At 45.1% G+C, this 19,121-nt stretch overlaps 1 protein-coding gene across 3 annotated transcripts in view; it reads right to left on the bottom strand.

Annotated features, from left to right (window-relative positions):
- Positions 1–1,314: 1,314 nt before the first annotated feature.
- Positions 1,315–19,121, bottom strand: part of CCDC191 (coiled-coil domain containing 191) — a 19,246-nt gene continuing 1,439 nt past the window's right edge. Inside the window, exons 3-16 of one of the 3 annotated variants that reach the window (XM_035314866.1) lie at positions 17,027–17,158; positions 16,324–16,502; positions 15,595–15,818; positions 14,694–14,850; positions 12,330–12,520; positions 11,390–11,639; positions 9,673–10,139; positions 9,063–9,157; positions 7,429–7,511; positions 5,971–6,072; positions 4,737–4,880; positions 3,392–3,544; positions 2,865–3,019; positions 1,315–1,566 (exon numbers count right to left, since the gene is read on the bottom strand). In XM_035314866.1, the coding sequence (XP_035170757.1) occupies positions 1,434–1,566; positions 2,865–3,019; positions 3,392–3,544; positions 4,737–4,880; positions 5,971–6,072; positions 7,429–7,511; positions 9,063–9,157; positions 9,673–10,139; positions 11,390–11,639; positions 12,330–12,520; positions 14,694–14,850; positions 15,595–15,818; positions 16,324–16,502; positions 17,027–17,158 (2,465 nt within the window). In that variant the 3' untranslated portion in view covers positions 1,315–1,433. The remainder of the gene's footprint in view (positions 1,567–2,864; positions 3,020–3,391; positions 3,545–4,736; positions 4,881–5,970; positions 6,073–7,428; positions 7,512–9,062; positions 9,158–9,672; positions 10,140–11,389; positions 11,640–12,329; positions 12,521–14,693; positions 14,851–15,594; positions 15,819–16,323; positions 16,503–17,026; positions 17,159–19,121) is intronic. The other 2 variants (XM_035314868.1, XM_035314869.1) reach the window with 2 other exon arrangements.

The following is a 19,121-nucleotide window of genomic DNA, read 5'->3' as shown; positions in this document are numbered from 1 at the left end:
TGTAGCTTCCTCTCGCAATCTGCTCCTACCACAGCCAGATGGTCTGTGCTCGCCCACACGCCACCCAGCACCTTCAGCTCCCCGTGCTTGGATGAGGCGCTCATCTGACCTGCTGGTGGTCAGGTCTGTAAATCAGCCCTGGGGAGAGGGTAAATGTTAAGGTGCTGTGGTGAGAGGCAAGCTGGGTGTGACACAGTCTTCAGAAGGACGCTTGGGGTCTCCTGGACACCTGGCTTGTGTCGGAGGGGAGGCTCTGGCCAGATCCGTGCAAGCTCTCTGTATGGGTCTTCAGCCCAGTGCCTCAGCTTCTGATGCCTTCACACTAACTCACTTGTGCTCATTTCAGATTTGGGTTTATTGGAAATTTTCAAGGCATATACAGGTTTTAAAAATGATCCAGTACAATGGATAACAGTAAACTGTCACCTTCCTCGCATTGCCCAAGTACTCTGCATACTGCCAAATCGTTTTGGAGAGAACTTTGCCTATCTTGTGAGGGGGAAGTGACTCCAGATTCCTCCCTTATGCTATTGCTGAGAGAAGACATACTGTACCTTCCCTGCATTACTATATCTGCACTGTGCTGCAGGTTAAGGCTCAAGAATTATGAGAAACCTTCTTTTTCTGTTTGAGCTTATGTAAAAGCACTTTGAAATATATATATATATATATATATATATATATATACATTTGGTGTTATTTGAGGTATTGGATCAAGTGGAAGGGCCTAGACAGACTTGCACAATCCATCTTTAAATACTACAGTTGACCAGCATGGGAAATGTTTAAATGATGGATGTGAAGCCAGAGGATTGTGAACTTGGAATAACCACTTGTACCCAAAATCAAAGCACCCTGCTTGTGACCTGGCCAGCCCAGTAAACTAGACTGTGCCCTGTAAAAGTGTCCAGGTTTTAGATTCCAGCTTTTAAATTGTCTGTATGTGATGTTGTAACCTGGACTGTTAGTAAATACGATTTGCATAAGTAGCTCTTCCCTTGCCTTCTCTCATCCACGCTTCCTTGGCACAGTTAGCCAGAAGCTGTTCTCTGGGTGTCCAAGTTCACAGCAGGGGTTAGCAGGGATCAGCTGACAGTGAAGTCTGTTTGCTCTACGATCAAGCTGTTGCCCTACAGAGTACTGGCACCAGAAAGCACCAGGTTTCTGCTTAATAGGTACATTTTAGTTCCGTGCCTCCTGTGATGGGGGAGTGTTAGTGTCAGTGCCACAGCTCTGCATGAAGAAAGGGTCCTGGGCTAAAGCTCACCCTGGGCTAGCCTTTGGCTACCTAGGGCTCGCTGCCACCTAGCCCAGACGACCCAGTGGAGATTTCACACCAGGAGGACGTTGTGGGCAAGAGCCCCCTCAAGTCAAAGTGAAATCATCAAAGTAGGTTCCATATGCACTTGGGTTGGTCTGGCCAGTTTCTTCTGTTACAGTTGGAAGTCGGGGAGAATTTCAGCTACTCTCCTTCGTAGCTGGTTCCTCCTTTCCTCCCTCTCTCTTTCCTTTTTCATCAGTAAGGGGTACTGCCTCCAAGCCTTGAATGCATTCAGCATAAGTCTCCTAAAAGAAATGAGGGAAGCACAGAACAAAGTGATGACACTAAGATGTATGCATAACATGCTAAGTAATCAAAACAACTTCTATTCAAGAGGGAATTCCCTGAAAATACTTCTTTCTTAAAGAATAAGCAGTCTCTGAAAACTGCTTCTTCAGGAGAAGCACAAATGGAAAATGCAGACTCGCTCAGTCCAGATCAACTACTTGGGGACGTGGGCAGCTGGGCCCTGTTTCTTACCTGACTTTTAGCACCCCACCGAAGGTGCCTTACCCCGGGTTCCCATATGGCAACAGGGAGCACCAGTCCCTTCTAAAGAGCAGGGCGCTGTGCCAAGGGCTGAACTGCCTGTTGCCAGGAGGAGGTAAAGAGGAACAATGTGACTTTGCTCCTAAGGTGAAGTTGCATTGTAGAATGAATCCAGTCTCCTCCTGGGGCTGAATTCTTCCTGCCTCCTCCACTTTGCTGGTTGGTTGGGTTAAACCAGGCCCTGTTCTGATCTCATGGACTAAGCAAGCTAGAACAGGTTCGTTTTACCCCACATGGAGTTAATTTCATTTAATTCTTCCTTCGAGGTGCTGCACGTCCTGTTTAGGCTATAGGACAGGCACAGCCTATTCATGACTGTGTGCAACTGATGTGCTTTCATGGTCAGGTAGGAGAACATGTTTGTTTTCTGCTGAACCTTGATAGTAGCTCTTCCTGTTAAAATGCACAGCTAACGCAGTCATGGGACAATGAACTGGGTGCATCCAGCTCTTGTTGCGATCAATAGAACTGTCTGCTCTAGTTCTTCCTGCCAAACCAGGCTGATGATGGCAGAAAACAAAAAAATCCCTAAGTAGGGTTTCTAAGTTTATCAGCTTTGGATTTGTAAACCAAATTATCCACAGTAGACAAAACAATACAGTGTAATTCCTGCACAATTACTGCTTGTTATAATTGTACTTAAAGATTTTCCTAAGGCAGCTTTTAGCAGAAGCTGCACAGCCAGATCTGCTAACCAGCTTAGAAAGTTTCAGCCACTTAGTGGCTTTCACTGTATTCTCTTCCAGCAGAGTTAAAAGTCCTGTGAAGGATATGACTAAACTTCCTTTTCCAGGCTGTTCAGAAATTTCTACCATAACCCTATGCTGCTGTTGTCTATGCACATGACAGAAACAAAGTACCAGCAGTATATAACCCATTTCACATCTTCCTGGGGAGAAGATCATTGCTCTGTCAAGAGCGGAGTCTCTGAAGTATTCTATGGGGTAGAATTAGACCCAAGTAAAAAGATCTACTGGCAAGGGAATGCACTTACTTGTCACTGTGTTCAGTAGCAATCTTCAGTTTCTCCCTTAAGGTGTTTTTTTCCGCCATGACCAAGTCAAACCATGCCCAGAAGAACTTCCTCTTGAGGCAGGCTGCATGGAGGGTATTTGCTCTCTCTTCTAGACTGGACAGATAATCCTTGTACTAGGGAAGGGAGACAGAAAGAGGTGAGAATGGCTTCTTTCTCCCACCCCCAGCCCAATAAACACATACAGAACAAGCTGAGACGGTGCCTGTGAGGGACAGTAGGGAACAGTAGTGGAGGAAAATCAGCAGGGAGCAAGGGGAAAGTGTGAAGGTGGAAGTGGGCACAGCATGTAGAAGAGTGTCCTGGATTGCAGAGGATGATAGAGGGTGGAGAGCTGAAGGAGGCCTCTGAGGAAGAGAATGGTGCTGGCATAGGGACAGAGCAAGGCAGCAATATTTGGGCTGTGGGTGTGTGGAGTGGTGGTGAGGGGTAAGCACGGCAGCGGCTGGCTCCCCTAGTATTGTTTCTCCACTGGGGTGCAGGCAAACCTTTAGCCAGTTTCTGAAGCTTTGTCTGAGCAACATGTGGGAATGGAAGTCCTCAGCCCGAGACACCTTCTCCGAAAGGCTGCTCTGGGTATGCTGGAGCCAAGTCATCAGGCATTTCCTCTGCAGGCCCAGGCAGTGGTGCCTCTCGGCCACCTGAGCAAAGGCGGAGAGAAGGCAGCTCGTTATCTGGACTAGCAACTACAAAAGCCTCAGCTACTGAAAGCTGGCTATGCTAGAAAATTACCTCAGCTTTTGGGAGCCCCTAAATTGCAGATGTCTGGCAGCTGGAATACCTTACAGCATTAAATTCCCACAAAGAGGTGGCAGCATAAGGAACAAGACCTGTTTCCCTATCAGACCACTGCTGTGTCACTCCTAGAGAACATCCTTTTGAATTAGACGTGCGGTTTGACCTGTTGTGAATGGAGCAGAGGCACGGCCCAACAGTTCAGTCCAACCTGCTCCTTAAGGCTGAACAGCAGGACAGACTTACAGAGCAGCTGCTATCCCCCTAGTTCATCCCAGCCGGATACCCATGTGCATTTGGTTGAGCTCTTCAGCAGCTACAGTTCAAGTGACTTAAATGGAAGCTTGCCAGCTTAGCCTTGGGCTTTGGCTACATTTTCAGGATACAGTTGAGTGCTATTAGTCTACTTCTAATAAGTCATGCCAACTCATTCACATACAGAAATGTTTCATTAGCAATATTTGTGTGCCAGGGTCTCAGAAGCTACTAGCTCTTCTGCGCTGAAGGCGTGGCCAGGCTAGAACAGATCCCTGGATTGTCACCTGTGGTATCTTACTTCTAGCAGTGGCCAGCAGTGCTCCAGCACTCACTCCAGGCAGAAGGAAAGCCCTAGTGATGGGCTGGGGTTAATTAATAAATACAACACCTTGGAATTATCTGATTAGCTTTGCTGTGGTGCAAAAGAACTGGCAGGCTCACATCACATAATTTCAGTTTATTTTTTTGGCTGTATCGTACTAAACTAACTCCCACTGTGTTACTGGCATCAAGTCAAGTGGCGGTTAATATTGCAGGCAAGTGTAGGCTAACAAAAGATGACTTCTCATTAGATTGAAATTCATTTCTTTCTCTGTCCTTTTGGTTCCTGTTTAATCGGCTATAAATGAGGAGGCCACCCTTGTGGGTTTTTGATGACCTTTCATGATTATTGTCAGATGAGTTGATTTAGAGCAGTAATGTAGGGCAGGGTGTGTAAGGAGAATCTTTTCTTTGCCATTTCTACCTGGCTTAAGAGCCCATTAAGGTTTTTGCTCCCTTCTCCATTCTTTTTCCCTTCCTCCCATGGCGCCAGTCCTTTCCTTTATCCTCAGCACTTACCACCAAGTTTTCCTTGGCTTGCTCCCTCAGCCTCTTCCATGGCACCATTCCCAATTTTCTCATCAGGACATTCTCATAGTGATCTCTGGCCTTTTTCCGGAGCTCCTGTTCTCTTTCCAGCCTCCTCTGCTTCTCCAGCTCTTTCTACAACACAAAGAGCAGTAGTTTTAATTCAGTCTGCATGAAATGAACATTACGATTGTCATATTGGAGTTGAAGGTCCTGATCTCACGGGAAATGGGGATCTGCATCATCATTAGCAGTGCAGATCAGGCATGACCAAGTGTATTAGAACCTGTTTTCCTAGGCCCCGTGTGAATGTACGGCCTTCCCTCAGCACCGCAGTTTGGTGTTACAGTCACACCGTCCCTGTAATCTGTGGCTACCCGCAGTGCTGATAGAGCACCAAATTTCTTTTGATGGGCCTTCATCCACGTGAGGAAGGGTGCTTCGGTGAGCTTGAGAAGGGTAGCTTTCTACATCTGTAAAATTAGACTGAAAACCTGTACAAAAATGGTTCTGGGTCTATGCATGGAATCTAGCTTAAATAGCAGGGAAGGTATGTGGGTATTATATAACCGTACAATATTATTTTTGACTGAGGCTCACAGATGAAGGTCAAACATCCTAAAACACTCAGTGCAAGTAGAACAGCACTTGTAGGTCAAATTCCAGAAGGATTTCAAGTGTGGTGCTATTTGGGTTATTAGTATAGCTCATTTGCAAGTAACAAGAAGGACGTGGGGCTATTCCTAGGCTGCTGGATACTGTTAGCTCCAAGGAGAGGATGCTGCTAATTCTTCAGCTGGAAGGTTGCCCTTCATAGATCTCCCAGGCTTGTTTACTGTTGTGTGTTTATGACTGGTATCACTGTGTATGCTGGAAGAGGATACAGGTGGAAGGAGCAGCCTGAAAGTAGCCCAGACAAGCTGGCACTGTGGGGGTTACGTGGCTGTAGATCAGCAGTGGATGTCCACCAGCTGGGACCTCTAGTCTGGCTGGTGAGATGGGGACAGTACATGCTTCACAGCATGTTCGGGCCACAGCCCTTTTTCTAATGTCCCTAAAAAAAGAGGAAGGTGGTGAGCTGGTACAGCTGGTGCTGTGCAGTGGAACACTGCTCTACTAACAAGGACCTTCAGTTCACAGCCCTGGCTGCTGACTCTGCTAGTGGGTAACGGCTCCTCTTCTCTATCCTTGTTAAGTGGGGGAGACGGCAGAGGTGTTCGGTCACCAGCTTCTGTAGCCTCCTCTCCTCCCGTCTTTTTTCCTGCTGAGCTTTCTTTTCCTCAGCCTCCCTCTTCTGACGTGCTTCCTCTTCAGCCTTCATCTGGGCCTTGAAATGGAGAAAATGGAGGAAAATAAATTTTAGTTCAGTGCATGCGACCTTTTTGGAGAACACAGGTCTCTAAACTTTCTCAGACAATTCTAGTACTGACCAGAACCTGAAAACTTCAGAAGGAAGCAGACTTTGTCACATACTAGACATAATCTGTACCTAACAATGAACGGTGGAAGAGAGGGGATGGAGGTAATGTTCTTTCTTCTACCTGTATATGGCCATCCTTCTCTGCCCTAAGTTATAGTACTTGCCCACTCTTCCACTAAAACACTTAAAACCATACCCCAGGTTATTTATTGATAACATGATTGCTAAAGTAAGTACTGAACCACCGGGCTCTGCTCTGAAGTCTTATATCTGCATATTAAACAGCATTACAGGTACTCACATATGTTTTTCCCCAAACACTGAAGACCAAAGAAGCTGTTTTACTTCAGCACTGGTTATATGTGGTACATGCGTACATACAATATCCTTCTCTGAATGTTCAGCTGTTCCCCTTGCAAACCCCAGCCTGCTTTCATTCCACAAAGTTCTTGTTCTTGGTGTATGCACGAAAAGCCAAAACCCCACAAGACAATGCATTGTTATAACGACTGTGCTTCTTCCAGTCTCTATAATCATGGCAGCAGTAGCTGAGGAAACCTAACCTAACACTTGTCTGCCCACCCTATGGTTGAAGTGTTCTCTAAGGTTTAAGCTTCCTAGTATGCATGCACATCCTTCTTTCTTGGAGAAGAAACACTGGTTGTTTTAGGACCCCAGCTTTCTGAGCTTTTTAATCCTAATGCAAATTAGGATTGATGACCTCAGTAACAGATTAATGCCTTAAGCTAAGAAGGCTCCTGTTTGATGCATATCACGGAATTTCTATATTAACTATGCAAATATTGTCAATATCTTCCTTTTTCAGAAGAGATTTGATAGAAACTGAGATGCAGCATTTTTACAAGGTTAGAGAGCACATCCTCAAGCTGCACGCGACCTGACCAGACGGGAAAGGGAAAACCCACCATTTGCTAGGTCCAGTCAGGTGGATTTCAGTTCCATATCCTTGGCAACGATGGTTACAACCATGAGGTAGGTGTGAGAGAGGTGGTGGAGGGGTGGTAAGGGAAGCTGCTTCTAGAGTTGTAACAGCAAGCATCAACAAGAAATGTCTGTCTTGGATATGGCAGGGCAAGTGGGGTCACTTTTTCATGTATGCTGGACATCTGCTTTCTCACAAGCCATAAAACTCATTTGGCTAAAGGGCCTCTTCTCGGTTTACAACTTCACGGTGTTAAAATAGCATTTCTTATGACTGGAATAGCGTGAAAGAGTCTTTGTTTCATTTTCCGCTGTCCTTACCAGTTTCTCCTCTTCTCTTTGTTGTTTGGCTTCTTCTAATTTCCTCCTCCGTTCTGCCCGCTGAATTGCTCTCTCCTCCATAGCTACAGAAGTGGAAACAACAAAAGGACATAAGTCTTAGTGCAAATGAGCTATAGGATAATGGCACAAGCTTGGTGAATGGGAAGGATGACCCCTTCTCTCTACTACCAGGTCCCCTGGTGACCCGGCAATGCCAGCACTAAGTGACTTGCTTTCTGCTGCCTCTTATGGCTGGCAGTTTCACAAACGAGGAACCCACAAACTCTTTTAAGACTCAGTTAGAGTCACTCCACCCTCCTTGGTTGACAGTCACAGCCTGAATTATAAAAGGAGCTGTGTCTGCCCAGAAGTTTTATCTCTTTATTTCCTTGAATGAGCACTGGGGCTCAGGGCACCTGATTTAGCAGCAGTTGCAATAAAGTCTCTAGGAAGCTCCAACTACTTAAGAGTGACTGCATGACAAAAAACATCCCTGCCACGGTGACATATGGGTATGTGGTCCCTTTAGTGAGAAACTCCTTAATGCTGCTTTGGGGGGATGAATTGCAATGCTGCAGTCTTGCTGGCTATCACTGAAGGTGTTAGTCTGATCTCACAGAACATGCAGTGGACCTGAGAACCTGTGCTTACTCCTTCTGCAGTCACAAACAAAGCACAATCCATAATTGGAGGGGCATTTAATTGCTTTGACCACAATAGGTTTTCTCAAGTTCTTTTTTTCCTTTCAGCTGTGCCAGGATTCTCTGCCAAGGGAAGATAACTTTGCACTTAACTACTTAGGGATCTTCAAGGAAAAGCACTTGAGTGCTCTGAAAATACTCTTACTGTCCAAGCTGTACAGAGCTCAGACAATCAGTGAGTGATGGCTTCTACTAGGCAGTGTGGGAGCTGAACAAAGTTAACAAAATACACAGCAATCAGGGCCAACAATCTGTGGTGATCCCAAGACTGATAAAACATCACCACGATCTCTTACCAGTCTTTTCTGCAGGCTGTGATTACCCCTAGGTTGATACGGAGGAACATAACCTAGGGATACAGCAGAACCTGATCTTAACTTACTCTGTGACAAGGCTGTTTTCCATGTTTAATGTGTATTTGCTGTTCTAGTATGGCTAGAGAAGAGGAGCTACCTCACACATGGGAAGGATCTGGAGCTCTTCCCCCAGACTAGCTACTGTTGTCTCACAAAACTTTGGGTAGGCCATTCCCTTGGAAATCTTAATACCTCTGTCAAAGGCAGGTAAAAATGTGCGGTCAGTGTAAGTGTTGATTGGATGTGCAATGATGGGAGTAAGACTGACAGCAAAACGAGCTGTAGAGCTTCTCTCAGAGTCTTGTCACACCAGAAACAGTCACAAGCGTTAGCAGTAACCACTACCACAGCGTTCTGAGCATCGACCTGGGGTGCTTGCAGTGGCCAAGGTTTTACAGATGCCTGACGTGGCCATGAAAACAGCTCACGCTCTCACAGCAGTGGTCAGGCTGGGAAAGAGCGAGAAGTTTTATTTGCATACTGTTACCAACCAACAAGGCTGAGGCAAAGACAGAAGTTTCCAGATGAGCTATTGAGGAAAGTGGTCTGGCATGGTCTTTTCTAACAAGAACAATACCTTTCAGTATGGGATGAGCTGAGGTCAGCTGGGTGGAGGGCCTCTTGCCTCGTGTCACTGCCCTGGTGTTCTGGGACCTATGAGAAACAGGCAGGCTATGAAAAAGAAGAGTGAAGACATCAGTCAGTGAGCTCGGTCAAACCACGTCTCACATCTACTACCCGAGACTGAGAAACAAGCCTTGTAGTTTCTATCCTTCACTGTGCTACATTTTCACTGTGGGCCCTTTATGCACCTTTCTTCTGCCTGAAACAGGATTAATGCATCCTGACAAAGAAGATGAGTACCCTGAGCTGCTGCATGTTGTGAAATAGTGAGTATGACAGTTTCTCTCTTTTCCTAACTAAATCCCTGCTGCTATTATGTGTAACGCTCCAGTGCTGCTGTTCCTAAGTGGACCCTGTATGGATCACGTGGTATCAAGTCAATGCAAAACACAGAGGATGAGAACTGTGTCGAGACCAACGCTACCCTTGAGGCTAGGTCACAGGTAAGAGGAACAGCAGATAGCACTAGTATGACTGAGGCGTTCCTGCCAACTTCTGGCTCAACTTGGGTAGAAATAAGATATGATGACTAACTGATCCTGCTCTACCAAGGAGGCTTATACCTCAAAGGGGTGGTATTGCATTTGGATTGTCTTCCGCTCTCCATTTTTAACTCCCTGGTTTGTGAAGCAGGGTTGTTAAGTGCCTGGGTTACTGCCATGGCTTGTGCTGCCTCTTCTTTAGCTCTGCTCAGCCTCTGATTTTCCTGCAGTTCAAGGATCAGCTCTTGCTGTTTCTGAAGCTGCTGCCTCTGCTCCTCAATTAGACGTTGCTGGAAGGCGTAACGGTGCTCAAAACAACTACCATAAGCAGGGGTTGTCTTGGGACTGGGTGCCTGAAACTGCTGGGGGAGAGTGGCTATTTGATTCCTGTACGTAGCCTGGTCCTGGGCATTCAGGGCTGCATCTTTTAGGGTGATCTGCCAGGCAAACTTGGGTTTTCTGTAGGAATGAGATGTGTGAGCAGCATCCCAACAAGAGCGGTCTCTGGTCTGGTCGGGTTCTTCCTGTATGAGGCATGTTTCAGTTGGCTGGGAAAGAAAAAAAGGAAAAGGAAGATTTGGCATTAATTGACATCAAGCTCTCTTCTGCCCTTTCCACATAATAAGCGTTTCTTGAATGAAAAATCTAGTGAGGGGCCTGAAAAGTAGGGCAATCTCAGCTACACAGTCTTCATCCAGTTCCTAGCCAAGTCGGAGGGATCCAGTTATGCACATAATTGGAAGGATGTTGGGAAAAAAAACTGTTGAGAAGCAGTGTGCCATTTCCCTGAGAGGAGGAAATCCTGATCAGGCAAGAGCTCTGGCAGGCATATTATCCCAACCATTTTGTCAGGGAGCACAGCACAGGACAGTTCATTTCTCAAGGGTTAGCTCATCTGTCAGGGATTACCACGATCCCTTTTGGACTCTGTTGTCCCTATGCAATGCTCAGACCGAGAATAAAGGAAAAAACAGTTGTTGAAAATGAAATACAAGTCATCTACGAAGCTGATCGACTAGACAGCCTCTTTTCAAACGGAAGAATAATCTACAAAGGGCTGTAGATTACAGAAGAGGCAAGATCTTGCCTCTTCTCCAGCTTAGGTAGAAGACTACCATGAAACTGGTGCACAGAGGGGAGTCAGGCTGCACTTTCTCTGACACCTGTTTTTTTTTTGTTTTGGTTTTTGTTTTCTCAGAAGATGCATCAAATGCCAGACATTTAAGCAAATGAAAAGCTTGAACTGTAATATGCATGTCTGTATGTATGAGCTCTCATACTGGGTGCTGTTTTACAGGTTTTATAGATGGAAAGGCAGGCTCTGACAAAAGCCAATTTCAGGAAGCATCCTGATTCTCCTACCTCCTTGTGATGTGCATTATCCTGAGATATTCACTGACAGCTTTCCCCCCCACTTCTGAAAAGCCAGAGAGCTGCACTGCCATGACAAAATCTCGTCACGCAGTCAAAAGTTATTCTTTTTCAGTCTAAGCAGGCATCAAAGATGTAACTAATCTCTCAGCAGAAGTGATCTGGGGGTGGGACGCTCATTGCGACTCAGAGTACATGAAGGGTTGTTCTCTGGCAGCGTAAGAGATCATTTTATTTTTAAAACTCATCCACTGTCCTTCATGGTTACCTCTGCTCTTTAACAGCTTCCCTCCTGCACAGTGGTAGGCTGGTATTTGGGGGTCACCCTGGGCAAAAAACCTTCCTCTGCTCTTTATTTTGGATGGCACAAAAGTACTTTGTGAGATTACAGGGATGCTGATGGAGAAAGCTACATGGAAGGCTTTACCTTGTCTTGCTGCAAAACTTGATGCTGGTTTACTTTTGCTGTCCGAGGCTTGCTAGCCTCCTGTGGCCCGTCCAGGTCACCCTTCCCCAGTGACACCACCTCCAGCAGCTGTGCCATCTTCCTCTTTGTCTCCTCCCTCTTGAGCTGCAGCTCTCGCTTCTCTGTCTCTGCTTGGCTCCAGCGCTTCCATGCTAGAAAGCAGCAGCGCAGAAGCCGCCGCCGATTATGCTCTGCAGACAGCTGGTTTTTCCTAAATGAGAAAGCACTTTTGTTACGGTAGGAGTGAGGCTTCTGTCCAAGCCTGCCTGAAACAACTCCATCAAGTACAGTAGTCTGGGCCCCATAACTTCCCAGGTCTTTTTGTTGTTCTGCTCTGGAGGCCCTCCAAAGCTGTAGTGTTTTGCCAAGGAGGAATGGGAATGCAGAGATGACACCCATTACTTTGAAGTAAGTGTCATGTCACTTGGCATTTTGCTTTCCCTCTGTCACGCTTGGGCAGCTGCACAGAGAGGGGGAAGTGCCAGTGCCTCCCCACACAGCCTCCCAGACACCTGCAAGTGAAGGATATTCCCCTGCTGACAGGGAATTCATCCAACAGCCTTAATGAAAGGGACTGGTCAAAATGGCTGTAATACTACTGAAGTAGGAGATACCCTCCTATTATCTGGGGCTTAGAGCAAGCCAAAATGAGATTTCCAGGGAAAATACCTAGATAGAGAGTTGCAGGCTTGTTGGAAAGTGCTAAAGCTCTAGTTTCTCTCTTTCCTCCTTTTCATCTGTGCCAAAAGGCCTCCATCAAACTGTAAGCAATGTAACAATTTTCTCAAAAAGCTTCTGTTTTCCTCCTGCTGGCTAACTGGCAAGCCCCTTTTTACAGCCCTCTGATCACCACAGAGGGTACTGCTGCAGCTGGGGGAACTTCACAGTGCATGGTCACTACCTGTTTTGGTCTTGGAGGTGGACTTCCAGTTGCTGTGTCTCCTGCTGTGCTTTCTGGGTCCAAGTATAGTTTCTCCAGGCTCGCAGGGCCTTCAGTTGGCATTTCCAGTCAGCAAGAGCTGTGGCTTTCCCCATTTTAATTCTGTGTTCCAGAATGAGCTTGTACCAAGCAGAGAAATGTCGCTGCATGCACTGCATGGGAGAATTTCAGAAAACCAATGAGTAAGATATAGTCCAACACAAACGCCAATCCTCCCCACCATCCCCCTTATCTGACTTTTGCTTTTGAGGTTCTTTTTAGAATCCCCACTTTCTATAGATACCTTGAAGGTAAAATAAAATAATGCAGAGCAAAGGTAGTCTTCTGCAAAAGCCAGACTAGAAAGAGAACACCATGGGGTTCCATGCTTTTGAGTGAAACACGCTGCGTTCACCAAGTGTAATAAGGAATAAAATGTGTGAGGAATACAGGAACAGTTTCTAGAGGTGGGAAAGATGTTTCCAAATCTGCAAAACACCTAAGACTCTATAAACAAGGGCACTTCTGTGGAGAAGAGTTAACAAACAGCTCCATGGACCAGTTGCTGATTTTTTTTTTTCCAACTTAGACAAAACTCAAGACACTTCCCAGTGTGAATTTATGACAAGACCTAAGCTCACCTTTGTTCCCGTAGGAAGCCAAACCATTCCCCTATTGTGTAATTAGACTCGCTGCCTCTGGGAGTGATTTACATTGTACAGAACAGCAATTTGCTATCTAATCTACCCCATAATTCTAGCCCTGCCACTGCAGACACTGTTCATTTTGATCCTCCAAGTGGGTCAACTCACAGGACTCAGCTGTTCCCCTTTTGTGATAATGCCTTGTAATAATTGCATTCCTCTCGGTCACTGAAATCTCCAAATGAAAACTTACAAAAAGGACAAAATGTCAATGCATTAGCTATTTCTTTCTGCTTTAAGAAAATAATCAATGTCACTATTGCTTAGCTCGGCTAAGCTGCGGCTTTTCACATTACGCCAGCTCTAAATTGTTCTGTGGCTTCCTTTAGGCTTATCTTCACAGCTTAGACTGTGCTGGAAAGAGGCTGCGTACGGCTAAACAGTAGCCAAGCTCACATCCAGCAGACGGGGAGATGAAGTGAGCCGGGGAGAATCACCATAAAAGCTGAGATTCTCTGATAGAAAAAAAAATAAATAAATAAAATCTAGATGTAGAGAATTAGATATTAATGATGACTGTTCTGTTAATTAAAAACATTACATGATGGATGGTATACATACTGCACATAGGGCAGTTTATTCCCTTTGCTGAAACCACCCATACAAGATCTTTGAGTACAAAAATCTCTCTTTAACTGTAAGGATTTGATGCAACATGTTTAACACAGAGCTGGCTGCAGCATCAGAAATGAGCAGGAAAATCTCTCTTACTTTTGTAAACTCTCAGGGTGAGAAAAAGGGAAAATCCTCACCTTTAGAAACCCTAGTGGTGAGACATGGAGAGCAGCTGATTTCAGGTGGGAAGCTCCCCTACAGTTTAACTACGAATAAAACCAGTTACTGTTTTCACCCAACCAGTTTCTCCAGCTTAATCTCCCAGTAACAGGTAGGTGGGTTCAGGACTCCAGGAAATTTGTGTTATTTCCCTTCAGAGCACCTCTCTTGTGCTGTTTTTCAAAACCAGGGGAGTAACAGTCAGTAACCAGGGAAAAAGAACTAGCTTCCTACTAGGAATTACTAAAGGCTACATGTTTGTCCCAAGCTGTTGCAGTATCACAGAATATTCCCCTATACCTGGTGGGAGTGGATGTTCAAGGACCCAGTTACTGTGTGTATACTTCACCTCTTGGAGACAACTCAGAAGTCAGCCCAGACCCTCAGCACTTCTCTCCTCTTTCCTATCCCTGCTCCTGTACCAGGGTCTTCAAGGCAACCTTTAAATATCTTCCCATACACACAGTAAGGGCTTCTCACACCCTTCTGTGCCACTCTCTCCCTCCCCACTTCCTTCCCCAGGGGAAAGCAAATCTTGCTCTACAGCCGCTGCCTCTGTACATCTGCCTGTTCCTCAGCTGCAGAAGCCTTTGTGTTTGCAACTGGAAGTGACATCTTTGCCACAACTCAAAATGAAATCTTCCACTGGGTACGCTTGCGACCCAGACTGCGTGTGGTGTCTCTGGATTTCTCACTCCTGGTCTTACATTGTATTTCTTGGCCTGCTTTTCTACTTTCCTGACATCAGGAGGAGAGCTTAGAAAAAGGAAAAGAAAAATGATAACTAGGATTTTTTAACTTCAATTTTACAAACAGTACCCGAGGACAGGAAGTTCTGAGTCTCAGAGAAAAGGATGGTGATGCTTACTCTCTGTTTGTTGGTGTGAATCTTGATCAGCAGCTCCTGAGCCCTTCTCTGTTTCTCCTTTTCTTGCTCTTCTTTCTCCAGGTGCAGGGGCGGTGACACAGTAATAGATACCTCCTGCACTGACAGATTCTGGCTTTCTTCTTGACTCTTCCCCTCCCTGGAAAGTGAGCAAACATCAAGATCTAATACAATACAGAAATTACTGTAGTACAGACCTCACTCCCTTTTTTGCCAATCCTAAGAGAATGACCTCTAGAAAGCTGCTGATTACTTAACTTAGCCTTCCTAGAGAACAGCCCGCATTTCAATAAATTTCAATAAATCTTCTCGCATTAGAAGATTTAGGATCGTAGGGCTGCCTAAGTAAATAAATGGCATCCCTACAAGTCACATCGCTGTGGCAATCCAACCTCTGCGGAAGCAAAGAGCATCTCTCTGCAGAATTCTTAGCCAACAGTGCACTTTATTCTCCCACAGGAGAGGAAGTCTATTAAGCGATAGACATTCAACATAGATTATTCTGGACCAGCCAGCATCTTCATTGCAATTTCATGCATTTTCTTCAGTGTGCTGGTTTTCATGCTGTATTAAACACTGATAAGGCAGGATGTGGCCACAGAGTTGATGGAGAGAACGCACAGTGGTGCAAGCACGCTCCTACTTTTGTGATTCCATGTACCTACTGGTAATGGCTGCAGAAAACCAAATATCTTTAGCCTGTTTTCTAATGAGAGATTTTGCCACTGAAGTCAGTAACAAAGGAGTAAAAGGTCTGGGGAGAGTTTGGAGACAAGAATAGAAAAAGTTTCCTTTGGGACCACCACTCCTCTTACATTTACCAAAAGGAGCTAACAGGAGAAGTTCTTCCCTGTGGGGCCTTCCATGCCCCTCTCCCTCTTACATTCTCCGTGCTATTGCCATGGTTTGCCTCTTCTCAGCCATTTCCTTTCGCAGCTTCACCATTTCCCTCTGGATCTCCTCCTCCTCCATCTTGGCCTTCAGGGCCTTCCTTCTGTCCTCCTCCTGTATTTGGAGCTTGGCCTCAGACAGAATGGATTTCTTCAGGGCCTTTTCTCGCCTCTGCAGCTCTAACGCCTTCTGACGCCTCAGTCGATTTTCTTTCACCTAGGAAGGAAGAAATCAGCCAAAGGCAATGCAGGTGCCAAAAGCTGAAGGATTTGAGGTTCATTGTAGATCGACAGGGTGGGAAGCACGCAACCCTGTCCGTAGCTGTCACTGACTGGATTGGTTTTGTTTTCTGACCAGCAAAAAACACCTCTTAGGAGAGCGGGGTTAAACCAACATTACGTGGTGGGAGCAAACTCAGAGCTGAGGGCCTGGTGGCTTTTCCTGTCAGTCTTCAGAAAGGGGGAAAACTTGAAAAGATGAAATAGTGGAAGTTGACCTCAACAGCGAAAGCTTCCTGTGCAAGCTACTGTGAATGGCTAACACACAAGTGAAAACAGTAACTTTTCAGCTAAACCTTGGAGGAGTATCCTAGGGTGTTTGCCTGCAAGTCAGGGATTATTGCGGGCTGGGAGAGAACACTGGGAAAATATCACTGAGCATTTACCCTAATCCTATAATCCTCCATCTTACTTCTTTTAACTGTGCTGCCCTGTCTACACACCTGCTTGTGTCTGAGCTCCATGGTTATTCGTGGATCTGCAAGTTTTTGTCTTCCTTCCGTGTCTTCAAGCCTGAGGTCTTCCAGTATCCTGCAGTTCACAACTTCGCTCTGCAAAAGATGCTGTAGGTATTCTTGGGCAGAAGAACTTTCCAATTCATGTTCCAGAGAGCTGCACAAGTCTGAAATGAGGAACTCAGATCATCTCAAGCTAGTCTGAAATGAATAAACCCGTCTCAGATCACAAAGCCTAACGTAATTAAAGGGATCACTTTCCCAGACTGTGAATGCATTTCTGATGAAAGCAGACACAGTGACTGCACTCCATTTATCCCCAAAGAGTCTTAATCAGTCTCCCATTGAACACATTAGAGCAGCAACGACATTTTGTCCATTTTTTAATGCCTTGCCTCTGAGCATCTCAAATTGCTGTATAAATTTGACAGGCCTCACGCATACCATACCCAAAAGCAACAGAAATAAAATTTCTTTTACAAAGGGAGACATCAGATGTTTGTGCAGCCCTACAGCAAGTCGCTGTCAGAGCTGGGGAAAAAAAATCTTCATCTGTAATCTTGTTTTCACTGAGCCCACTCTTCTGGCCTCAGAGACTTATACCTGTCAGCCCAACAAGCCATGAGGCCTGTCTCCCTTCCCCAGAACGTGCTCAGAAAGGGAGCCAAGAAGCGCTTTGCTGTGCTCTCACCTTCAAACCGCTCGTACTTCGGAGTGGCTGTAGAAGGATCTTCCGGGAGGAGAGAGCCAACTTCGGCTTCTCCATTGCTCATCAGCTCCAGTTGCAGTTTGGATTTCATCCAGTTACTGAGCAGCTCTCGGGCTATCACAAGGAAAGAGACTGATGATGACTTTACTAGCTTTAAAAATATATGCCTAAGTATAAACTAGCATGACTCTGTCTCTGGGATGGTTATACCACACGCAGGAAAGACGTCCTAAAATGAAAACTGATCTGCAACGTAAAATGGACCAGGGATAATAATTCTGTTCTCATCTTCCTGATCTATAAAAGAACAGGAAGAGAAGGTGGCAATATTTTTCCCTGTCACATCCCTCACAAATGAATTATTTTCCACCTAATTTTTTCTACAAGATTCTTTAGACATTGAGACCACTCTATATTATAAAAACATTTATCATGGAGATGGAATTCATAGGAAGCAATTCGTAACTCAGATATTTCCCCACTGCACTTGCAGACACTTAAGGTATTTTCCATGTGTATAGCCAGGGTTGTCATATGTTCAATACAAAAAGAATCCCTGTTTGGACAAATGTTTGCTTCAAGCATACAGGTTAACCTTTGCAGGTACCACAGCTCCAGTAACTATTAGATTCAAAATCTGCCACAGGGCAAGCTTCAGCAGGGACTACCTGCAGTCAGAAGATGTAACTACAGGAAGTCACCCACAATGGATTTGCTACCACTCAGTGAGATAGATGCCTAATACACAACTGGGTATAAAGTCCTTCTGTGGACTTATTTGCAAATTCTCCATACTCTTCTGCAGAAAAATGCAAAAACTCCTTTCTCAGAGCTCCTGCTCACGAGCAGGGGAAGCTAATATGGCTGCTGCCTCAACAGCCCACTGAGCCTCGCTGCTCGGGTGGCCAGGCTCTTCCTGAAGCAGAACACTGTGAACTGCAAGGCATCAGGAGCAGCCCCAGAAGAAGCTGAGGCATCCATGCAGCAAGGATAAGCAATGAGTGGGGATCTCGTCAGCCACTGTGGGGCAAGTCCGCCCTGTAAGGGCACACAGCCTTTAGGCAGGACGAACAGCTGCTCAAATAACTAGTTCTAACACAAAATGAAGATAGTCCCAATGAGTCCTGGTATTTCTAAGGCAGTAAAGCCTTTCTAAACTTCCTTATTTTTTTGGTTTTGTTTTTTTAGAAAGCATAAATTTGATGTTTATTGTCCTTCAAATCACTTTTGTTTTCTATAATCTCTCAGGCCGGCTCAGGAGCAAGGAAGTATATCTGATATGAAAAAGAAGAGAGAAAAACAGCTTATCACTTGGGAATGGAGTTACTTTTTTGACTGTGAAATGTGAGCTCCTCGTAACTGGAATAAATGAGTTCTAGCACTTCTCTTATCCATACCTTTCTTTGCAAAATGGTGTACGTGCAGATAATGCCATTAAGTACTCTAATAATGGACTCCAGATAAAACACTTCCATTTGTCCTTGTAACAATCTGGAGGAATTGGCAATTACAAAAAGGGAAACACTAGCAGAAAAGGACAAACAAAAATAATAAGGAATCATGAGGAAAGCAAGTAACTTCTCCAGCAACTGCAAAGACAGCTCCTTTTGAGCCACTATGCTGCATAATGTATTCAGACAGTGCACAGTAAGCAGATATGTGTACTCTGTGCTATTAGTTGAACTGCTGTTGCTTACAAGTTAAAAAGCTGACCTCTTGTTTTGAAGAGGGTGCACTTGGGAGATCTGTCTTCATTTCTTTCTGTACAGCTCAGTGTTGAGTTTTAAAAGAATGGTTATCTCTGGTTTTAAAATCCTATCTCCTACACTGCAGATGTACTTCTTGCATGGATGGGAAATCAAATTATTATTATTTTTTTAATGTATTACGGTTTTACTTTCAAATTTCAGTAAGCGCTTGTGGCTGCAGACATTACAAAGAGAATATTTAGTTAGTTAATTGGCAAGGAAAGTTTTGCGTGAGAATCAAAGGAAAACCACACCATTATTCATAGATGTGAAAGTTATACAGTTATACACTCCATTTTCACATTTGGCCTGCTGTCAAAAATCTGTCA

This window comes from Oxyura jamaicensis, chromosome 1 (assembly GCF_011077185.1).
Source record: "Oxyura jamaicensis isolate SHBP4307 breed ruddy duck chromosome 1, BPBGC_Ojam_1.0, whole genome shotgun sequence".
In the NCBI taxonomy this organism is placed as follows: Eukaryota; Metazoa; Chordata; class Aves; order Anseriformes; family Anatidae; genus Oxyura; species Oxyura jamaicensis.
Note: the sequence above shows the minus strand (reverse complement) of the source record. Positions and strands in the feature narration are given on the sequence as shown.